The 20,080-nt window shown below is 47.0% G+C and overlaps 1 protein-coding gene across 2 annotated transcripts in view; it reads left to right on the top strand.

Annotated features, from left to right (window-relative positions):
• Positions 1 to 20,080, top strand: part of FANCD2 (FA complementation group D2) — a 171,667-nt gene that overhangs the window by 134,834 nt on the left and 16,753 nt on the right. For both annotated transcript variants that reach the window (XM_077822553.1, XM_077822554.1), the window contains 4 exons: positions 7,429 to 7,522; positions 9,083 to 9,154; positions 16,473 to 16,511; positions 17,290 to 17,364. In XM_077822553.1, the coding sequence (XP_077678679.1) occupies positions 7,429 to 7,522; positions 9,083 to 9,154; positions 16,473 to 16,511; positions 17,290 to 17,364 (280 nt within the window). The remainder of the gene's footprint in view (positions 1 to 7,428; positions 7,523 to 9,082; positions 9,155 to 16,472; positions 16,512 to 17,289; positions 17,365 to 20,080) is intronic.

Raw genomic sequence — 20,080 nt, forward strand, 5'->3', positions numbered from 1 at the left:
AGATGTATGTTTTTCACCCTTTCATGTGTGTGAGGAAAGGGAACAGGTGCATGTGGTATGCCTCATTTCTATGGAGAATTTGTGTACGCTATGTCCGTAGCTGGGTATGAGGCTTTCATTAGAATAAGTACCGTCAGCAGTAAGGTGGAATATGACAGGATTCCAAAAGTTTAATGATAGTTAAGTGATGGTGTATGTAGAGATGGTATCTTGTGAGCAAATGTAAGGGAATTTTAAGAAGTTGTGAAGTGGTTCTTAAATCTGTACATGTTACATTCTTTCTGGGGACTATGTTAAGTACGAGTCTATGCTTTTTTGTCCTTTAATAGTGTAAGATGGAATCCTATGGGTAAGAGTGAATGGGTTGTAAAAGGAGGTGAATTGTGGGCTTGGAAGAGTAAAGGTATGTGTGTTCATAGATTCCAAGGCCAGATGGTACCATGGTGATCATCTAGTCTGACCTCCTGTATAACACAGGCAAGAGAACTTCCCAAAATAATTCCTAGAGCAGATCTTCTAGAAAAACAGCCAATCTAGATTTAAAAATTGTGAAGTCACCCCTTAGCCTTTTCTTTATTAAGCTAAATAGATTGATCTCCTTGAGTCTCTCACTATAACTATTTTTTCTAATCCTTTAATGCTTCCTGAGGCTCTTAGAATCATAGACTATCAGGGTTGGAAGGGACCTCAGGAGGTCATCTAGTCCAACCCCCTGCTCAAAGCAGGACCAATCCCCAATTAAATCATCCCAGCCAGGGCTTTGTCAAGCCTGACCTTAAAAACTTCTAAGGAAGGAGATTCTACCACCTCCCTAGGTAACTCATTCCTCCTAGTGAAAAAGTTTTTCCTTATATCCAACCTAAACCTCCCCCACTGCAACTTGAGACCATTACTTCTTGTCCTATCCTCTTCTACCACTGAGAATAGTCTAGAACCATCCTCTCTGGAACCACCTCTCAGGTAGTTGAAAGCAGCTATCAAGTCCTCCCTCATTCTTCTCTTCTGCAGACTAAACAATCCCAGTTCCCCCATCCTCTCCTCATAAGTCATGTGTTCCAGACCCCTAATCATTTTTGTTGCCCTTCGCTGGATTCTCTCCAATTTATCCACATCCTTCTTGTAGTGTGGGGCCCAAAACTGGACACAGTACTCCAGATGAGTACTCACCAATGCCGAATAGAGGGGGACGATCACATCCCTCGATCTGCTCGCTATGCCCCTACTTATACATCCCAAAATGCCATTGGTCTTCTTGGCAACAAGGGCACACTGCTGACTCATATCCAGCTTCTCGTCCACTGTCACCCCTAGGTCCTTTTCCGCAGAACTGCTGCCTAGCCATTCGGTCTCTAGTCTGTAGCGGTGCATTGGATTCTTCCGTCCTAAGTGCAGGACCCTGCACTTATCCTTATTGAACCTCATCAGATTTCTTTTGGCCCAATCCTCTAATTTGTCTAGGTCCCTCTGTATCTTATCCCTGCCCTCCAGCGTATCTACCACTCCTAGTTTAGTATCATCCGCAAATTTGCTGAGAGTGCAATCCACACCATCCTCCAGATCATTTATGAAGATATTGAACAAATTCTCAGAGCCCTCTCCAATTTATCAACATCCTTATTGAATGGTGGGCAACAGAACTTAATACATTATTCCATCAGCGGCCGTACCAGTGTCAAATAACCTTTTGGCCATAGCATCACACTGGGAGCTCATGCTCAGCTGATTATCCACCATGACCCCCAAATCTTTTTCAGAGCCACTGCTTTCCAGGGTAGATTCCCCATTCTGTAAGTACAGCCTACATTCTTTATTGCTAGATGTATACATTTACATTTTGCTATATTAAAACACAAATTGTTTTCTTGTGCCCAGTTTATCAAGTGATCCAGATCACTCTGTCAGTGGCCTGTACTCTTCATTATTTACCACTCCCCCAATTTTTGTGTCATCTACAAATGACAGTAATGATTTTCTATTTTCTTCCAAGTTTTAAATAAAAATGTTAAATAGAGAAGGGCCAAGAACCAGTCCCTGCGGTACCCCACTAGAAAAACACCTGTTTGGTGATTATTCTCCACTTACAATTAGATTTTGAGATACATCAGTTAGCCAGCTTTTAATCCATTTAATATGTGCCATGTTAATTTTATATATTTCTAGGTTTTTAGTCAAAATATCATACGGTACCAACTCAGTGCCTTACAGAAGTCTAAGGATATTACATCAACACTATTACCTTTATCAAACAAACTTATAATTACCAAAAAAGATTTCAAATTAGTTTGACAGGATCTATTTTCCATAAACCCATGCTGAATAGCATTAATTATATTACCCTCCTTTAATTCTTTATTAATCAAATCCCATACCAACTGCTCCATCATTGTGCCTGGGATCAATGTGAGACTGACTGGCCTCAGTCATCCCATTGACCTTTTCAAACATTGGCACAATATTAGCTTTCTTCCAGTCTTCTGGAGCTTTTTCAGTGTTCTTATTGAAAATCAACATTAATGAGGTATATTGGCACACTGCTGAACAAGGGCAGAGTTAAGGTTGCACGGACAACTTTAGCTCTGCATTTCCTGGTTTTCAGAAGTTTAAGTTCTTCTTTGAGTGCATTCCACAATAGGTGTGCTTGCTTGCCACGTGCACCGGTGCTGGAAGTTTTTCCCCTAGTGACCCTTGGAGTGGCACCACCATGGCGCGGTATAAGGGGCGCTGCACTCTCTCCCCACTCTCAGTTCCTTCTTGCCACCAGTGAAGGTGCTTTGGAACTGCTGTGCTCCAGCTCTCTGCTGTAGCTTTCCCTGTTTGGATTGTCATTTAGTTCATAGATAGTTAGTACCTGTAGTTCAAAAAAAAAAAAGTTAGAGAAGTGCGCCCGGGTCGGGTCAGGACATGCCCTGCGCCATGGGCTTTAAGTCGTGCGACACTTGTAAACGGCCTATGCTCATGAGTGATCCACTCACTAGCTACTTACGCTGTCTTGGAGAAACCAACCTCAGCAACCACTGCAAAATTTGCAGATCATTTAAGCCTCGGACTAAGGAGGAGTGGGACGTATGGCTCCAAGCCATATTGATGGAGTCGGCCTGGACCCTGACACCGCTACGCCGTTCCGAGTCGGCACCAAGCACTGCAGCATCAGTGCGCGGCAACCCATCGGTGCCTTCCATCAGCTGGCATCACTCCCCATCCATGGGACACTCTATGAAGACGAAGAAGAGGTCTTCTACATCAAGGCACCGGGGCAAGGCTGGGGGTGAGACTAGACCCGCGTTGGGCATCTCTCTATTCCCCTCGACCTTGCAGCCTCCGACTCAAGTAGAGCGGAGTAGCCCAGCCCACTCCGAGACGCCCTCTGCGGACTCCAGTGGCCACATATGGGTGCCCTCTATGCAGGAGACCCTGCAGGCGGCTCGATACGTAAAGTCTCTCCTGGTACTGACTGCACGGACCCCAGCGGCTCCCAGTTCCAGAGACAAGCCAGCACTCGGACTGCCACAGTCACCACCCGGGCGGTACTGCTCACAGTCGAGGGAAGGTTCCTGACAACGTTCTCCGCAGAGTGACCACCCTGCTCACAGTCCGCACCAGTCCCCGTCGACCCCACTAGATTGTCTGGCTGGGTGCTGAGCAGAAGGGATTTGAGGCACCTCTCTGCATCGAGAGAGTGCAGTCCTCGAGGTCAGAGCATGGCCCACTGGGACTGGGACTGACGGCACCAGAGGTTGCTGACTCCAAGAAGCCACCGTAGCCCCTCACGGTACCGATGTCAATGCCGCTCATGCTCTTCGTCCCAGTTGAGGTCCCCAACAGGGCACTGCTCCCGCAGCCCCAGGCGTAGATCGCCAGCAATCGGCTGTCGCGGATCGGCCCGACAGAGCTGTTCGTGGGGCAGCCGTTACAGACAAGTGCCGGTGCCCTCGGTTTGGCTCCAGGAAGAGCCTGGGAAAGGGGGCAATTTCCGACGGCTTCCTTCTGTCCTAGTCGGGTCAGCTTCTATATGCTTTTTCCCCAATTCCGCTGATCAACAAGCTCCTGGAAAAAGTAAAGACAGACAGGGCTCGCATCCTCATGATCGCCCCGGCATGGCCCAGGCAGCACTGGTATGAGACTCTTACGAGCCTGTCCATTGCCCCCCCGTGGCCGCTGCCAACCCGCCCAGACCTTCTCTCTCGGGACCAAGGTTGCCTCCACCTCACAACATGGTTGCTCAATGGCTAGGCCAAGAGGAGGGGACCTGCTCCGAGGGTGTCCAGCGAGTCCTCCTGGAATGCAGGAGGCCCTCCATGCATCAGGCCTACCTGGCAAAATGGTCAAGGTTCTCCCGGTGGGCCGCTGATCACAACGTCTCTCCAGTGATTGGGGCGGGGGGTTTCATCAAGGAGAAACAAACAGAACTTTCACACCGTAGCCTGGCCAGTCATGAAACTGGTTTTCAAAGCTTCTCTGATGCGTACCGCGCCCTCCTGTGCTCTTCTAACCGCCCTGGTGTCTGGCTGCGCGTAACCAGCAGCCAGGTGATTTGCCTCAACCTCCCACCCCGCCATAAACATCTCCCCCTTACTCTCACAGATATTGTGGAGCACACAGCAAGCAGTAATAACAGTGGGAATATTGGTTTCGCTGAGGTCTAACCGAGTCAGTAAACTGCGCCAGCGCACCTTTAAACATCCAAATGCACATTCTACCACCATTCTGCACTTGCTCAGCCTGTAGTTGAACAGCTCCTGACTACTGTCCAGGCTGCCTGTGTACGGCTTCATGAGCCATGGCATTAAGGAGTAGGCTGGGTCCCCAAGGATACATATAGGCATTTCAACATCCCCAACAGTTATTTTCTGGTCTGGGAATAAAGTCCCTTCCTGCAGCTTTTGAAACAGACCAGAGTTCCTGAAGATGCGAGCGTCATGTACCTTTCCCGGCCATCCCACGTTGATGTTGGTGAAATGTCCCTTGTGATCCACCAGTGCTTGCAGCACTATTGAAAAGTACCCCTTGAGGTTTATGTACTTGCCGGCTTGGTGCTCCGGTGCCAAGATAGGGATATGGGTTCCGTCTATGGCCCCACCACAGTTAGGGAATCCCATTGCAGCAAAGCCATCCACTATGACCTGCACATTTCCCAGGGTCACTACCCTTGATATCAGCAGATCTTTGATTGCGTGGGCTACTTGCATCACAGCAGCCCCAACAGTAGATTCGCTCACTCCAAATTGATTCCCAACTGACCGGTAGCTGTCTGGCGTTGCAAGCTTCCACAGGGCTATCGCCACTCGCTTCTCAACTGTGAGGGCTGCTCTCATCTTGGTATTCATGCGCCTCAGGGCGGGGGAAAGCAAGTCACAAAGCCCTTACGCATGCGAAAGTTTCTCAGCCACTGGGAATCGTCCCAGACCTGCAACACTATGCAGTCCCACCAGTCTGTGCTTGTTTCCTGAGCCCAGAATCGGCGTTCCACAGCATGAACCTGCCCTATTAGCAACATGATGCATGCATTGGCAGGGCCCATGCTTTCAGAGAAATCTGTGTCCATGTCCTGATCACTCACATGACCGCGCTGACATCACCTCCTCGCCCGGTATTGCTTTGCCAGGTTCTGGTGCTGCATATACTGCTGGATAATGCGTGTGGTGTTTAATGTGCTCCTAATTGCCAAAGTGAGCTGAGCGGCCTCCATGCTTGCCTTGGTATGGCGTCCACACAGAAAAAAGGCGCGGAACGATTGTCTGCCGTTGCTCAGATGGAGGGAGGGGCGACTGATGACATGGCTTACAGGGTTGGCTTCAGGGAGCTGAAATCAACAAAGCTTTACATCAAGGAGTATTTCAGGCAGGACTTCACGGAGGGTTCCAATAAGAAATGGTGCACCTAAGTTATTTTTCTTATTGGAACAAGGAGGTTAGTCTGGCCTCTGATTGATACATGGCTAGATTTACCTCACTGCACCTTCCCTGTGAGTGACTGCAGTGTGACCTAGAGGAATGAGTCCCCTAGACTGGGGAGGAGGCAAATGAGTACAAAACAAATCTGATCTATTTCTTGTTTTGATCCACTCCATCTATCTTTTACATCTTTGGCTGGCAGCAGACGGTGCAGAAGGACTGCATGCCATCCACATCTCATGGCTGCTCGGCAGAAGATGGTACAGTACGACTGCTAGCCATCCTCATCTCTTGCCTGCCCAGCAGAAGATGGTACAATACGAGTGCTAGCCATCCTCATCTCTTGCCTGCCCGGCAGAAGATGGTACAGTACAACTGCTAGTAATCTGTATTGCCTGCCTGCTCACCATAAGACGGTTCAATAGGACTGACTGCAGGACTAAAGAGAATGACCTGGTCAAGTCACTCCAAATTTAGTCCCTGCGCCCATGTCTGCCCAGGCGCTCCCAGCCGACATGGCCAGGAGCACCTCGGACACGACGATGACGGCTACCAGTTGTCTTGCACCGTCTGCTGCCAGAAGGCAATGGGTTGCTGCTACTGTGTAACAATGCCATACCGCGTCTGCCAGCACCCAGGAGACATACGGTGACGGTTACCTGAGCGGGCTCCATGCTTGCCGTGGTATGGCATCTGCACAGGTAACTCAGGAAAAAAGGCGTGAAACGATTGTCTGCCCTTGCTTTCACGGAGGGAGGGAGGGAACGGGGGCCTGACGATATGTACCCAGAACCACCCGCGACAATGTTTTAGCCCCATCAGGCATTGGGATCTCAACCCAGAATTCCAATGGGCAGCGGAGATTGCGGGAACTGTGGGATAGCTACCCACAGTGCAACGTTCCGGAAGTCAACTCTAGCCTCGGTACTGTGGAAGCACTCCGCCGAGTTAATGCACTTAGAGCATTTTCTGTGGGGACACACACACTCGAATATATAAAACCGATTTCTAAAAAACTGACTTCTATAAATTCGACCTTATTCCGTAGTGTAGACATACCCTGAAACATGTTACAATATGTTAGGATTAGTTAGTTAAATTTCAGTAAAATTTTTGGTTAAGGTATAGCTAAGCAGAACTCAGGTTTTACTATATAGTCTGCAGTCAATCAGGAAGAAAGCGGGGGAATGGGGGTGGGGGAATTGGAATCATGTTTTGCTAAGGGGGAGGAAATTGGAATCATGTTTTGCTAAAGGGGTGAATGGGAACAGGGACACAGGTGTAAGGCTCTGTGGTGTCAGAGCTGGGAAGGGGGACACTAAGGAAGGAAACTGGAATCATTGCTTGCTGGAAGTTCACCCGAATAAACATTGAATTGTTTGCACCTTTGGACTTTGGGTATTGTTGCTCTCTGTTCATGCGAGAAGGACCAGGGAAGTGAGCGGGTGAAGGAATAAGCCCCTAACAAGCACCCGAACCAGATGCACAAACAGCTGCCCATAAGTCTTTAATGGGCTCTTGGCTCTTTTCTCTCCAGGCAGACATTTCCGGTTTTCTTCCAAGTGATGATGGCTCAGCTGGAGAATTCAGTGAGAAGCATTCCTGCTGGGAAACCATCGGACTCAAGTGAGGTAGGCCAGCAAACACATCTGAGATCTCCAGCAGGGATTTACAAAACACAAGCCAGGAAACTGCAGGAAAATGCTACAGTAGTAGTGTCTTAACAATGATGTCCAGGCAGGTAGCCGAAACACAGACACACAAAATAACCTTTTGAGTATGGCAGTCTACCAAACTGCTTAATAGCTAGCTGGTACCCTGGCCAAATTCCCCATTAACCCAGCAACAAAGAATGTAGGCCATACTTACAGGGTGGGGGACTATATACTGGGAAGCAGTGACTCTGAAAAGGATTTAGGGATAATCAGTTGAACATGAGGTCCACTGTGAGCTAATATGATCCTAGAATGCAGAAATAGGGGAGTCATGAATAGGAGTAGAGAGGTTATTTTACCTTTCTCTTTGGTATTGATGCAAACCATTGCTGGAATAATGCATCCTGTTCTGGTACCCACAGTTCAATAATGTTGATAAATTAGAGAGGGTTCAGAGAAGTGTCACAAGAATGATTAAAGGGTTAGAAAACCTGCCTTATAATGGTAGACTCAAGGAGCTCAATATATTTAATGTAACAAAGAGAAGGCTAAGGGGTGACTGCATTACAATCCATAAGTATGTACATGGGAAACAAATATTTAATAATGGGCTCTTCAGTCAGTCAGAAAAAGGTGTAACACAGTCCAATGGCTGGAAGTTGAAACTAGACAAATTTAGGCTTGAAATAAGGCATACATTTTTAAGAGTGAGAGTAATTAACCATGGAATTTATATCTAGATTGACTGTTTTTCTGAAATATCTGCTCTAGGAATTATTTTGGGGCAGTTCTCTGGCCTATGTTATACAGGAGGTCAGACTGGATAATCACAGTGTCCCTTCTGGCCTCAGAATCTTTGAAAACATGCGTTGCCAGAAAACAGGACTAAACTTAGTAAAATTAAGTGGAATAGATAGGTCCTGCACCCACCTAGGAGTAAGAAGGAATTTTTGAATAGGGAGCATATGTTGGGATCAAGTAGGTGGATTGTACATGATTAATTCCCAGTCATTTTATGGGCCTGGGCACTGGTGGAGCTTGCTTCTTTCCAGACATTGTCTTCTGTGTTTTCATGGGCAACAAACTTATCTAGTAGTTCTAGCAAATGATATGGGGGTGGGTTGTGTTTTGTGTCTGAATGGCCACATGGCTGAATGTGTGACTGTGGACTCTGCTCGTGAGCTGGAAAGTGGTTTCTCCCCGGCTGTTTCCAGGGTGAATAGAAAGATACATTTATCAGATGGAGAGAGTATAAATCTGGCAGGTGAGGAAAGCTGGAATGGCTACTGAATGATTTTGACACTCACGGGTAAATGTTTGTGGAGTCTTTTAAGATGTAGGATCTCAAACACTGTTTCTCAAACATGTCCCTTCCCCTTTGCACAGCAGTGATGCCTCAGGCTCTGGCAGGATCTGGGCTCTTTACCCTCTGTGTGCAGGCACAGTGCATACTGTAGTAGCATCCAGTAATATGAAGGGAAATGCAATGGCTTTGTGTGGACAACAGGACTGGATTACTGTGTTGTCACTCCCCAGGTACAGCTAGAGAAGCTGCTGCACTGGAACATGGCGGTGCGGGATTTCCATATCCTTGTTAACTTGGTCAAGGTGAGCACATTCATCTTTCCTTCCTTTCACCTTCCCAGCAGAGTCCCACCCATCGATGCCTGAGCATGCAAGGAAAACAATGTGACTTACACTATTTTGGAGAAATGGTCTGTGATCGTGTAATCAGAGCCAACTGCAGTGTGTACTCATGGGGTGGCACATTCAACCTTCACTTTGGCACATCCTCACTCTTGTAGCCTTAGCATTCTAGTAGCATAGTTTTTTGTATGGACAAATAATACAGACAAAGAAAGGAGGAAGCAGAGAGGCCCTGGAGAAGGACAGGAACACAGGAATTATCCAACGGTATCTGACTCTTCGTCCACTCAGTGCAGTCTCCTGACTCGGACAGAGACCAGTGTTAGCTGCTTCAGAGGCAGATCTAGAAACCTGCCGTAGGCAATTCTAGGATAACCTGACTCCAGGGACACTTCCTGCTAATTGTCACAGTTTAGGAAAACTGTATTCCTCCTCTGTGGTCCAGCAAGGGCAACCACTTTTAGGCTCCTGGCTCCTCAACTGTCACCTTTCTTGGGCTGAGACCCACATCTCTCTCCATCTTGACTAGGGCTTTTCAGGCTGCACAGATCCCTGCCTACACTGTGAATTCCCCAGCAAGCCAGACTGTCTAAACCGGACAGCGTCTGCACTTTGCTTTCTCCTCAGAGGCTATAAACCAGGGGTGGGCAAACTTTTTGGCCTGAGGACCACATCTGGGTGGGAAAATAGCATGCAGGGCCATGAATGTAGGGCTGGAGTAGGGGGTTGGGGTGCGGGAGGGGCTGCGGTGTGCAGGAAGGGGCTGAGGGTAAGGGGTTGGGGCACAGGAGGGGTGCGGGGTGTACGAGGGGGCTCAGGGCAGGGGGTTGGGGTGCAGGAGGGGGTGCGGAGTGCGGGAGGGGGCTCAGGGCAAGGGGTTGGGGTGCAGGAGGGGTGTGGCAGGGGGCTCAGGGCAGGGTGTTGGGGTGCAGGAGGGGTTCAGGGTGCGGGCTCCAGCCCAGCGCTGCTTACCTTGAGTGGCTCCGGGGTGGCAGCGGCACGCAGCAGGGCTAAGGCAGGCTCCTTGCCTGCCTTGGTCCCGTGCTGCTCCCCTCCCGGAAGCGGCCGGCACTACATACCTGGGGGAGCGGGGGGCAGAGGGCTCCACGCGCTGCCCTCGCCTGCGGGTACCTCCCCCGAAGCTCCCATTGGCCGCGGTTCCCCATTCCTGGCCAATGTGAGCTGTGGGGGGCGGTGCCTGCAGGTGAGGGCAGCATGGAGAGCCCTCTCCCCTCCTCCCCCCCTCCACACCAAGGGCTGCAGGGATGTGGTGCTGGCTGCTTCCGGGAGCGGCGCAGGGCCAGGGCAGACAGGGAGCCTAACTTAGCCGAGCAGTGTCACGGCAGTGGCAATCCTGCAGGCCAGATTCAAAGCTCTGACAAGCTGAATTTGGCCCATGGTACGTAGTTTGCCCACCCCTGCTATAAACAGTGTAATTGACCGCAGTTATAAGTTACCACCCAGTTCTTTCTAAACAAGCAAATTTATTCTTAAAGTGAAAGCATTAGAGAGAAAACAAAATCCTTCCAACCCTTCTGTGACATTTTCTTAGGGTGTCCACTGTGTAGATCACTGTGCTACCCACCAATTTCAGCAAGAGAGAGACTTGCTGGTGTTAAACTATGTACCAGTTCACCACCCAGATAAATTCAGGACTTTGCCAGCCCTCACTTTGCCTTACACAACACTTTGTGTACCCCAGTCCCCAAACTCCTGAGAAGCGTCCCTCTGTAGTATCCAACCCCAGTCACTGGACATGTTCAGTAATTACCAGGTAAGTTGTCCCCAAAGAGACAGTGAACACACAGCTAGAAGGTTACAATTCAGAATCAGGTCCTTTAGAGCAACACAGCACTGTAATCAATTTATGGTGAAAACAAATATAAATTTATTCACAAAGAACAGATTCAAGTAAGTATTGAGTAAGAATAATGGAAACAGAAATAGTTATAAATAAAATAAGAGAATGACATGCTTTCTGGAGACTAAAACTTACCAAGTTACAACCTTGACTAAAGCATTTTCTCACCCACAAAGTCTTTCTACAGAGCTTGCTGGTTTTCAGTCAATCCAGGATCCATTCCTTCATGAATCATCCCACTCCTACAAGGGTGGTCCACAGTGAAATGGATAATAGGGTCTTGTCTTTGCACCCCCTGTTATAGTCCAGTAGACTTTTGAAAGGCATTCCTGTAGTTTGTTCTTCAGTGTGGTGGTGGCATCTTGAGTTCACATCCCCCCACAACCTGTTTTTCCTGTTGACTTTACATGAAAATGTAGCTTCCGTTCTTTTTGCACACAGTGCTTAATTTTAGGGCTGTCAATTAATCACAATTAACTCAGAATAATGAATCACGATTAATTGCACTGTTAAATAATAGAATAACAGTTGAAATCTACTAAATATTTTGGATGTTCTTCTACATTTTTATATATATTGTATTCTGTTTTGTAATTGAAATCAAAGTGTATATTTTTTTATTACAAATATTTGCATTGTAAAAATGATAAACAAAAGAAATAGTAAAAAGAAAAGGAGTACTTGTGGCACCTTAGAGACTAACCAATTTATTTGAGCATAAGCTTTTGTGAGCTACAGCTCACTTCATCGGATGCATTCAGTGGAAAATACAGTGAGCAGATTTATATACACACAGAACATGAAAAAATGGGTGTTATCATACACACTGTAAGGAGAGTGATCACTTAAGATGAGCTATTACCAGCAGGAGAGCAGGGGGTGAGGGAAAGAAAACCTTTTGTAGTGATAATCAAGGTGGGCCATTTCCAGCAGTTAACAAGAACGTCTGAGGAACAGTGGAGGGGAATAAACATGGGGAAATTGTTTTACTTTGTGTAATGACTCATCCACTCCCAGTCTCTATTCAAGCCGGAGTTATTTGTATCCAGTTTGCAAATTAATTCCAATTCAGCAGTCTCTCGTTGGAGGCTGTTTTTGAAGTCTTTTTGTTGTAATATCGCGACTTTTAGGTCAGAGATCGAGTGACCAGAGAGATTGAAGTGTTCTCCGACTGGTTTATGAACGTTATAATTCTTGATATCTGATTTGTGTCCATTTTTTCTTTTACGTAGAGACTGTCCAGTTTGACCAATGTACATGGCAGAGGGGCATTGCTGGCACATGATGGCATATATCACATTGGTAGATGTGCAGGTGAATGAGCCTCTGATAGTGTGCCTGATGTGATTAGGCCCTATGATGGTGTCCCCTGAATAGACACACACAGTTGGCAACGGGCTTTGTTGCAAGGATAGGTTCCTGAGTTAGTGGTTCTGTGGTGTGGTGTGTGGTTGCACTGACTTCCTGAGGAAACGACAATCCATCGGTGATCTTCCTGAAAACACCATCCTGGCCACTATGGATGTAGAAGCCCTCTACACCAACATTCCACACAAAGATGGACTACAAGCCGTCAGGAACAGTATCCCCGATAATGTCACGGCAAACCTGGTGGCTGAACTTTGTGACTTTGTCCTCACCCATAACTATTTCACATTTGGGGACAATGTATGCCTTCAAATCAGCGGCACTGCTATGGGTACCCGCATGGCTCCACAGTATGCCAACATTTTTATGGCTGACTTAGAACAACGCTTCCTCAGCTCTCGTCCCCTAATGCCCCTACTCTACTTGCACTATATTGATGACATCTTCATCATCTGGACCCATGGAAAAGAAGCCCTTGAGGAATTCCACCATGATTTCAACTATTTCCATCCCACCATCAACCTCAGCCTGGACCAGCCGCACAAGAGATCCACTTCCGGGACACTACGGTGCTAATAAGCGATGGTCACATAAACACCACCCTATACCGGAAACCTACTGACTGCTATTCCTACCTACATGCCTCCAGCTTTCACCCAGACCACACCACACCATCCATTGTCTACAGCCAAGCTCTACGATACAGCCGCATTTGCTCCAATCCCTCAGACAGAGACAAACACCTACAAGATCTCTATCAAGCATTCTTACAACTACAATACCCACCTGCGGAAGTGAAGAAACAGATTGACAGAGCCAGAAGAGTACCCAGAAGTCACCTACTACAGGACAGGCCCAACCAAGAAAGTAACAGAACGCCACTAGCCATCACCCTCAGCCAACTAAAACCTCTCCAATGCATCATCAAGGATCTACAACCTATCCTGAAGGACGATCCCTCACTCTCACAGATCTTGGGAGACAGGCCAGTCCTTACAGACAGCCCCCCAACCTGAAGCAAATACTCACCAGCAACCACACACCACACAACAAAAACACTAACCGAGGAACCTATCCTTGCAACAAAGCCCGTTGCCAACTCTGTCCACATATCTATTCAGGGGACACCATCATAGGACCTAATCACATCAGCCACACCATCAGAGGCTGTTTCACCTGCACATCTACCAATGTGATATATGCCATCATGTGCCAGCAATGCCCCTCTGCCATGTACATTGGCCAAACCGGACAGTCTCTACGCAAAAGAATAAATGGACACAAATCAGACGTCAAGTATTATAACGTTCAAAAACCAGTCGGAGAACACTTCAACCTCCCTGGTCACTCAATTACAGACCTAAAAGTTGCAATCCTTAAAAAAAAAAAAAACAAACAAAAAACTTCAAAAACAGACTCCAACGAGAAACTGCAAATCTGGAATTAATTTGGAAACTGGACACCATTAATTTAGGCTTGAGTAAAGACTGGGAGTGGATGGATCATTACACAAAGTAAAAACTATTTCCCCATGCTAATTTTTCCCCTACTGTTACTCATACCTTCTTGTCAACTGTTTGAAGTGGGCCATCCTGATTATCACTACAAAAGTTTTTTTTTCTCCTGCTGATAATAGTCCACCTTAATTGATTAGTATCATTAGAGTTGGTATGGCAACACCCATTTTTTCATGTTCTCTCTGTGTGTGTATATATATATATATCTTCCTACTGTATTTTCCACTGCAGGCATCTGATGAAGTGGGCTTTAGCCCATGAAAGCTTATGCCCTAATAAATTTGTTAGTCTCTAAGGTGCCACAAGTCCTCCTCATTCTTTTTACTGATACAGACTAACACGGCTACCACTCTGAAACATAGTGCACTTAGTAGTTCTGCAATTTCTTATTTGAGTTCTTTCACAACTCTTGGGTGAATACCATCTGTTCCTGGTGATTTATTACTGTTTAACTTTCAGTTTGTTCCAAAACTTCCTCTTTTGACACCTCCATCTAGGATGGTTCCTCAGATTTGTCACCTAAAAAGAATGGCTCAAGTGTGGGAACCTCCCTCTCATCCTCTGCCGTGAAGACTGATGCAAAGAATTCATGTAGCTTTTCTGCAAAGGCCTTATCTTCCTTGAGTGCTCCTTTACCACCTCAATCGTCTAGTGGCCCCACTGACTGTTTGACCGGCTTCCTGCTTCTGATGTACTTAACAGATGTCATGTCATTCATGGTGTCTAAAACTTTACCTCTGTATCCTGTCTTGAGGTGACATAGTCAGTATACCTTTTCAGTCTCTCTGCATATGTGAATTCTTTCCATACCCCCAACCATTCTTGTTGCCTGTCTGTGAACCCCATTCTGCTATCTCTGTTCTGAGATGGGGTGACCAGAACTAGCATCCCAGAGGAAGATATACTCTTGGTTTATAGAACTGTGGTGTTATATTTTCTGTGTGAATGTTCGCTCACTTTGTAGCTAGTGTGAGCTGAGCACATTGCACATCCCAGAAGCTCCTTGCTTTCCTCCATTCACCCCACAAGCTCCTGTGTGCCAACCTCCCATCTCATCCCTTCTATTATAGACGTTACATGCAACTCCCCCTAATTTCCCGCCTGCCAAGAGTTCTGTGTGCCCCATATTTCACACTCATCCCATGTCAGAGGTTTGTTGCTCCCCATTCCTTTCTTCAACAGTTCCACATTCTTCCTCATGCCAGATGCCCTGTGTTCACTCTCATTCCCTCCATGTCCTCCATTTCTTCCTTGCCTGCCCATGGCAGGCACTCTGTGTTTTCCCCTTTCCCCCATACCAGGGTTCCCCAGTCTCCCTCTCTACCAGAGATTCTGTCTTCTCCCATTCCCCCTCCTCCATATGAGGATCCCCCATTCTCTCCCCCATGCCAGGGGCTGTGTGTGCACGCTCCCAGTCCCCTCACATCTCCTTCCTCACCAACACTGTTATTTGCCTGGGAGATAAAATTGTCGGTGTATCAACATGTTGAATTGTACTGGGAGGGTGAGTAAGGATATTGGTGTTAGTGCGTACCATCAACTAGTTGTTTGATAGCCAATTGAAGCTGTGCTAAACAGATGTCAAGGGCTTGGTGTGTTCCTCCATTTTTCCCCTTATAGTTTTCCCTCAAATCAGTAGGGTTCTGGTCATTGACTCCTAAAACGTTCCCTGGAATTTTGAGCCGATTCATTGTTCAAAAGTTATTGTGTTCTAGGCAGAAAGACACAGAAATGCCGTTGAGTTTACAACCTTTGCAAGCTTGCCAGTCATTCTCTGTCCCATTCCTTCTGCATCCCAACATGTTGTTTGATTTTTGATTGCAGTTGCACATTGAGCAGAATGGATGCAGTTAATTTAGAACCCCGCAAGGTATATGAATAGTTTAAAATTATTCCTTCCCAAGAGCATTTCTTTGCACTTATCAATACTGAATTTTATATGTTGTCCTGTTGTCCAGTCCCCTAGCTGGGTTAGGTCTCAGGACTGGAGAAAACTCTGAGGAACTGCAGACTTGCCTAAATAATTTTGTCATCTGCCAATGTCACCACCTCCCTACTCCCCTCCCTTTGTAGATTAGTAAACATCCCTCTTAGCACTGTACCTTGGTACTCCAGATGTTAACCTTTTCACCATGATGAAAACTGACCACTGAAACTCTTTGTTTCCTAGCCAGTTTCTGAGCCTTGGACAGCACTTTTCATCCAATGATGATTTCTTTTCTTTAGGCTTGGTTGCAATATCATTCTCTCTTCCTCTTTTCTGTCACACTGATGTACCCCCTACACACCCACCGTACCTTGCACACCCCACTGTTTTCTATCCACATGAATATGCATCCAGCTCCCCACACTAGTCACACAAGACCTCCACTCCCCCACACTTAGATCTGGGAATGGGTTCCAGCTGAGCCTGGCTTCCCAGTGTTACCCCTAACACTGGGGATACCATCAGCTAAGTGCTAGTTCTTACCTGTTTGCTCTTGTTCTCACTGTTCCTTCCCCCTGAACTGGCTCTCTCGTTCTCTCCGAGCAGGTGTTTGACAGCAGGCCTGTGCTCAGTATCTGCCTGAAGGTAAGTGAGAACTCAAGATTGCAGAGAATGGCAGCCTGATTGTGGTCTTTCAGGAATTGTTCCCTTGGTGGGGTGGGGAGCGGTTACAGAGTTCCTCTTCTCTATTAGGTCAGGCAGCAGATCTGCCTCTATCTCATGCCCAAGTGCACCGGCTCTTGGACTCTGCCCTCATTTGTGCCCAGAATGCCTAACAGCGTGACTCCATTGGAGCTCCACTGCTGGTACTTCCCCAGCCTCTGCTGCCTATGGAATCCTACACATAACACAACAAGTACAGTGAGGGCTCACAGAACAGCTGCAGGCAGCTTTCACACTGAGCCCAGAAGGCAGCAGTGTGTTCCCCTACATGGCCCTCCCCTTTCCAGGACCTCACAGACTGGCTGCTTCATTGCTGTGTACTTATTATTATTGTTTCATTTTATATTCCTAGTGATATGGTATAGTCCGTGTGCGTGCCAGGAACTTTAATCACTAGCAAAAGGAAATATCCCTGCCTCTAAAGCTACCAGACTTGTTTGCAATTGGATTCCAGTGAGACTCCTCATAGGATATGGAGATCCAAATCTAGCCCTTAAGCAGGAGAGATCTGTGATGGACCTTTAGAAGAGAATGCCCTAAAAGAGAGGAGGAACCTTTCCCTGTTTACCTGAACTCCTTGCTAAGGTGGAATTGCCCTTGGCTCATTCAAAGAAGAATTTAGAGTTTGGTTGGTGGAATAGCCAAATGCAATAAGAAAAAGTGTGTGATGTGTTTACTTATCATCCTTCTGCATTCACAGTATGGCCGCCTCTTTGTGGAAGCCTTCTTGAAGCTTGCCATGCCTCTCTTGGATTACAGCTTTAAAAAGCACAGGGTAAGAATTTCAGAGGCACAGAGACTTGCCTGGTTTCAGAGTAACAGCCGTGTTAGTCTGTATTCGCAAAAAGAAAAGGAGTACTTGTGGCACCTTAGAGACTAACCAATTTATTTGAGCATGAGCTTTCGTGAGCTACAGCTCACTTCATCGGATGCATACCGTGGAAACTGCAGCAGACTTTATATATACACAGAGAATATGAAACAATACCTCCTCCCACCCCACTGTCCTGCTAGTAATAGCTTATCTAAAGTGATCATCAGGTTAGGCCATTTCCAGCACAAATCCATTTGGAAGCTGAAGTAAGAGCAGAATGCAGCAGCTGGCTTCTTGAGTGTATTGCAGGAGTCCAATCTTGAGAGGACAAAAGCATGGATCACATTTACATAGTCTACATCCAAAAATAATGGTTGCAGCCTCCTAGCCAATGCAGACTTGAGAAAAGCCATCTTCATCACTTCAGCTGTGCGGTCAGCTAAACATAACTGGGATTAAAGCAAGCCTCTCATTTGTGAACTTTGGTTACAAGTGATGGATAAATACACTCAATAGGCAGGTTTGAGATGACTTATGTCATGTCCTCCAGCCCACCAGATCAAACAGCGGGCTAGAAGACATGCATGCAAGCTGGTGAGTAGCCAGTGAAATTAACAGGGTAGCAGAGCGCTGTTGGTAGGTCAGTAGGTGGCAGTCTGTGCCAGGTGGAGTTTTTCAGTGCCTGATTTCATTCTCAGGTACCAAGCACTACAATATTAGAAGCTGGATGTCACAAATCTCATGGTATGGATCTCTGTCTCTTGGCCTATGTCTGCTAGAGTGGAGAGTAATCATAGAATCATAGAGTATCAGGGTTGGAAGGGACCTCAGGAGGTCATCTAGTCCAACCTCCTGCTCAAAGCAGGGCCAATCCCCAACTAAATCATCCCAGCCAGGGCTTTGTCAAGCCTGACCTTAAAAATATCTAAGGAAGGAGATTCCACCACCTCCCTACGTAAAGCATTCCAGTGTTTCACCACCCTCCTAGTGAAAAAGTTTTTCCTAATATCTAACCTAAACCTCCCCCACTGCAACTTGAGACCAGTACTCCTTGTTCTGTCATCTGCTACCACTGAGAACAGTGTAGATCCATCCTCTTTGGAACCCCCTTTCAGGTAGTTGAAAGCAGCTATCAAATCCTGCCTCATTCTTCTCTTCCGCAGACTAAACAATCCTAGTTCCCTCAGCCTCTCCTCATAAGTCATGTGTTCTAGACCCCTAATCATTTTTGTTGCCCTTCGCTGGACTCTCTCCAATTTATCCACATCCTTCTTGTAGCGTGGGGCCCAAAACTGGACACAGTACTCCAGATGAGGCCTCACCAATGTCGAATAGAGGGGAACGATCGCGTCCCTCAATCTGCTGGCAATGCCCCTACATATACATTCCAAAATGCCATTGGCCTTCTTGGCAGCAACAGCACACTGTTGACGCACATCCAGTTTCTCATCCACTGTAACCCCTAGGTCCTTTTCTGCCCAACTGCTGCCTAGCCACTCAATCCCTAGTCTGTAGCGGTGCATGGGATTCTTCCGTCCTAAGTTCGGGACTCTGCACTTGTCCTTGTTGAACCTCATCAGATTTCTTTTTGGCTCAATCCTCTAATTTGTCTAGGGCCCTCTGTATCCTATCCTACCCTCCAGCGTTTCTACGTCTCTTCCCAGTTTAGTGTCATCTGCATAACTTGCTGAGGGTGCAATCCACACCATCCTCCAGATCATTTATGAAGATATTGAAGAAAACCGGCCCCAGGACTGACCCTTGGGGCACTCTACTTGATACCGGCTGCCAACTAGACATGGAGCCATTGATCACTACCCGTTGAGCCCGACAATCTAGCCAACTTTCTATCCACCTTATTAGTCCATTCATCCAGCCCATACTTCTTTAAGTTGCTGGCAAGAATACTGTGGGAGACCATGTCAAAAGCTTTGCTAAAGTCAAGGAACAACAAGTCCACCACTTTCTCTTGATCCACAGAGCCAGTTATCTTGTCATAGAAGGCAATTGGATTAGTCAGGCATGACTTGCCCTTGGTGAATCCATGCTGACTGTTCCTGATCACTTTCCTCTCCACTAAGTGCTTCAGAATTGATTCCTTGAGGACCTGCTCCATGATTTTTCCAGGGACTGAGGTGAGGCTGACTGGCCTGTAGTTCCTAGGATCCTCCTCCTTCTCTTTTTTAAAGATGGGCACTACATTAGCCTTTTTCCAGTCGTCCGGGACTTCCCCCGATGGCCATGAGTTTTCAAAGATAATGGCCAATGGCTCTGCAATCACATCCGCCAACTCCTTTAGCACTCTCGGATGCAGCACATCCGGCCCCAAGGACTTGTGCTCGTCCAGCTTTTCTAAATAGTCCCGAACCACTTCTTCCTCCACAGAGAGCTGGTCACCTCCTCCCCATGCTGTGCTGCCCAGTGCAGCAGTCTGGGAGCTGACCTTGTTCGTGAAGACAGAGGCAAAAAAAGCATTGAGTACATTAGCTTTTTCCACATCCTCTGTCACTAGGTTGCCTCCCTCATTCAGTAAGGGGCCCACGCTTTCCTTGACTTTCTTCTTGTTGCTAACGTACCTGAAGAAACCCTTCTTGTTACTCTTAACATCTCCAGGCCAGGCCTTTTTTCACACACACAGAATCCTCTGGCTGGAAACTGATTGCTGGGACACCACATG

This window comes from Eretmochelys imbricata, chromosome 7 (genome assembly GCF_965152235.1).
Source record: "Eretmochelys imbricata isolate rEreImb1 chromosome 7, rEreImb1.hap1, whole genome shotgun sequence".
Lineage (NCBI taxonomy): Eukaryota > Metazoa > Chordata > Testudines > Cheloniidae > Eretmochelys > Eretmochelys imbricata.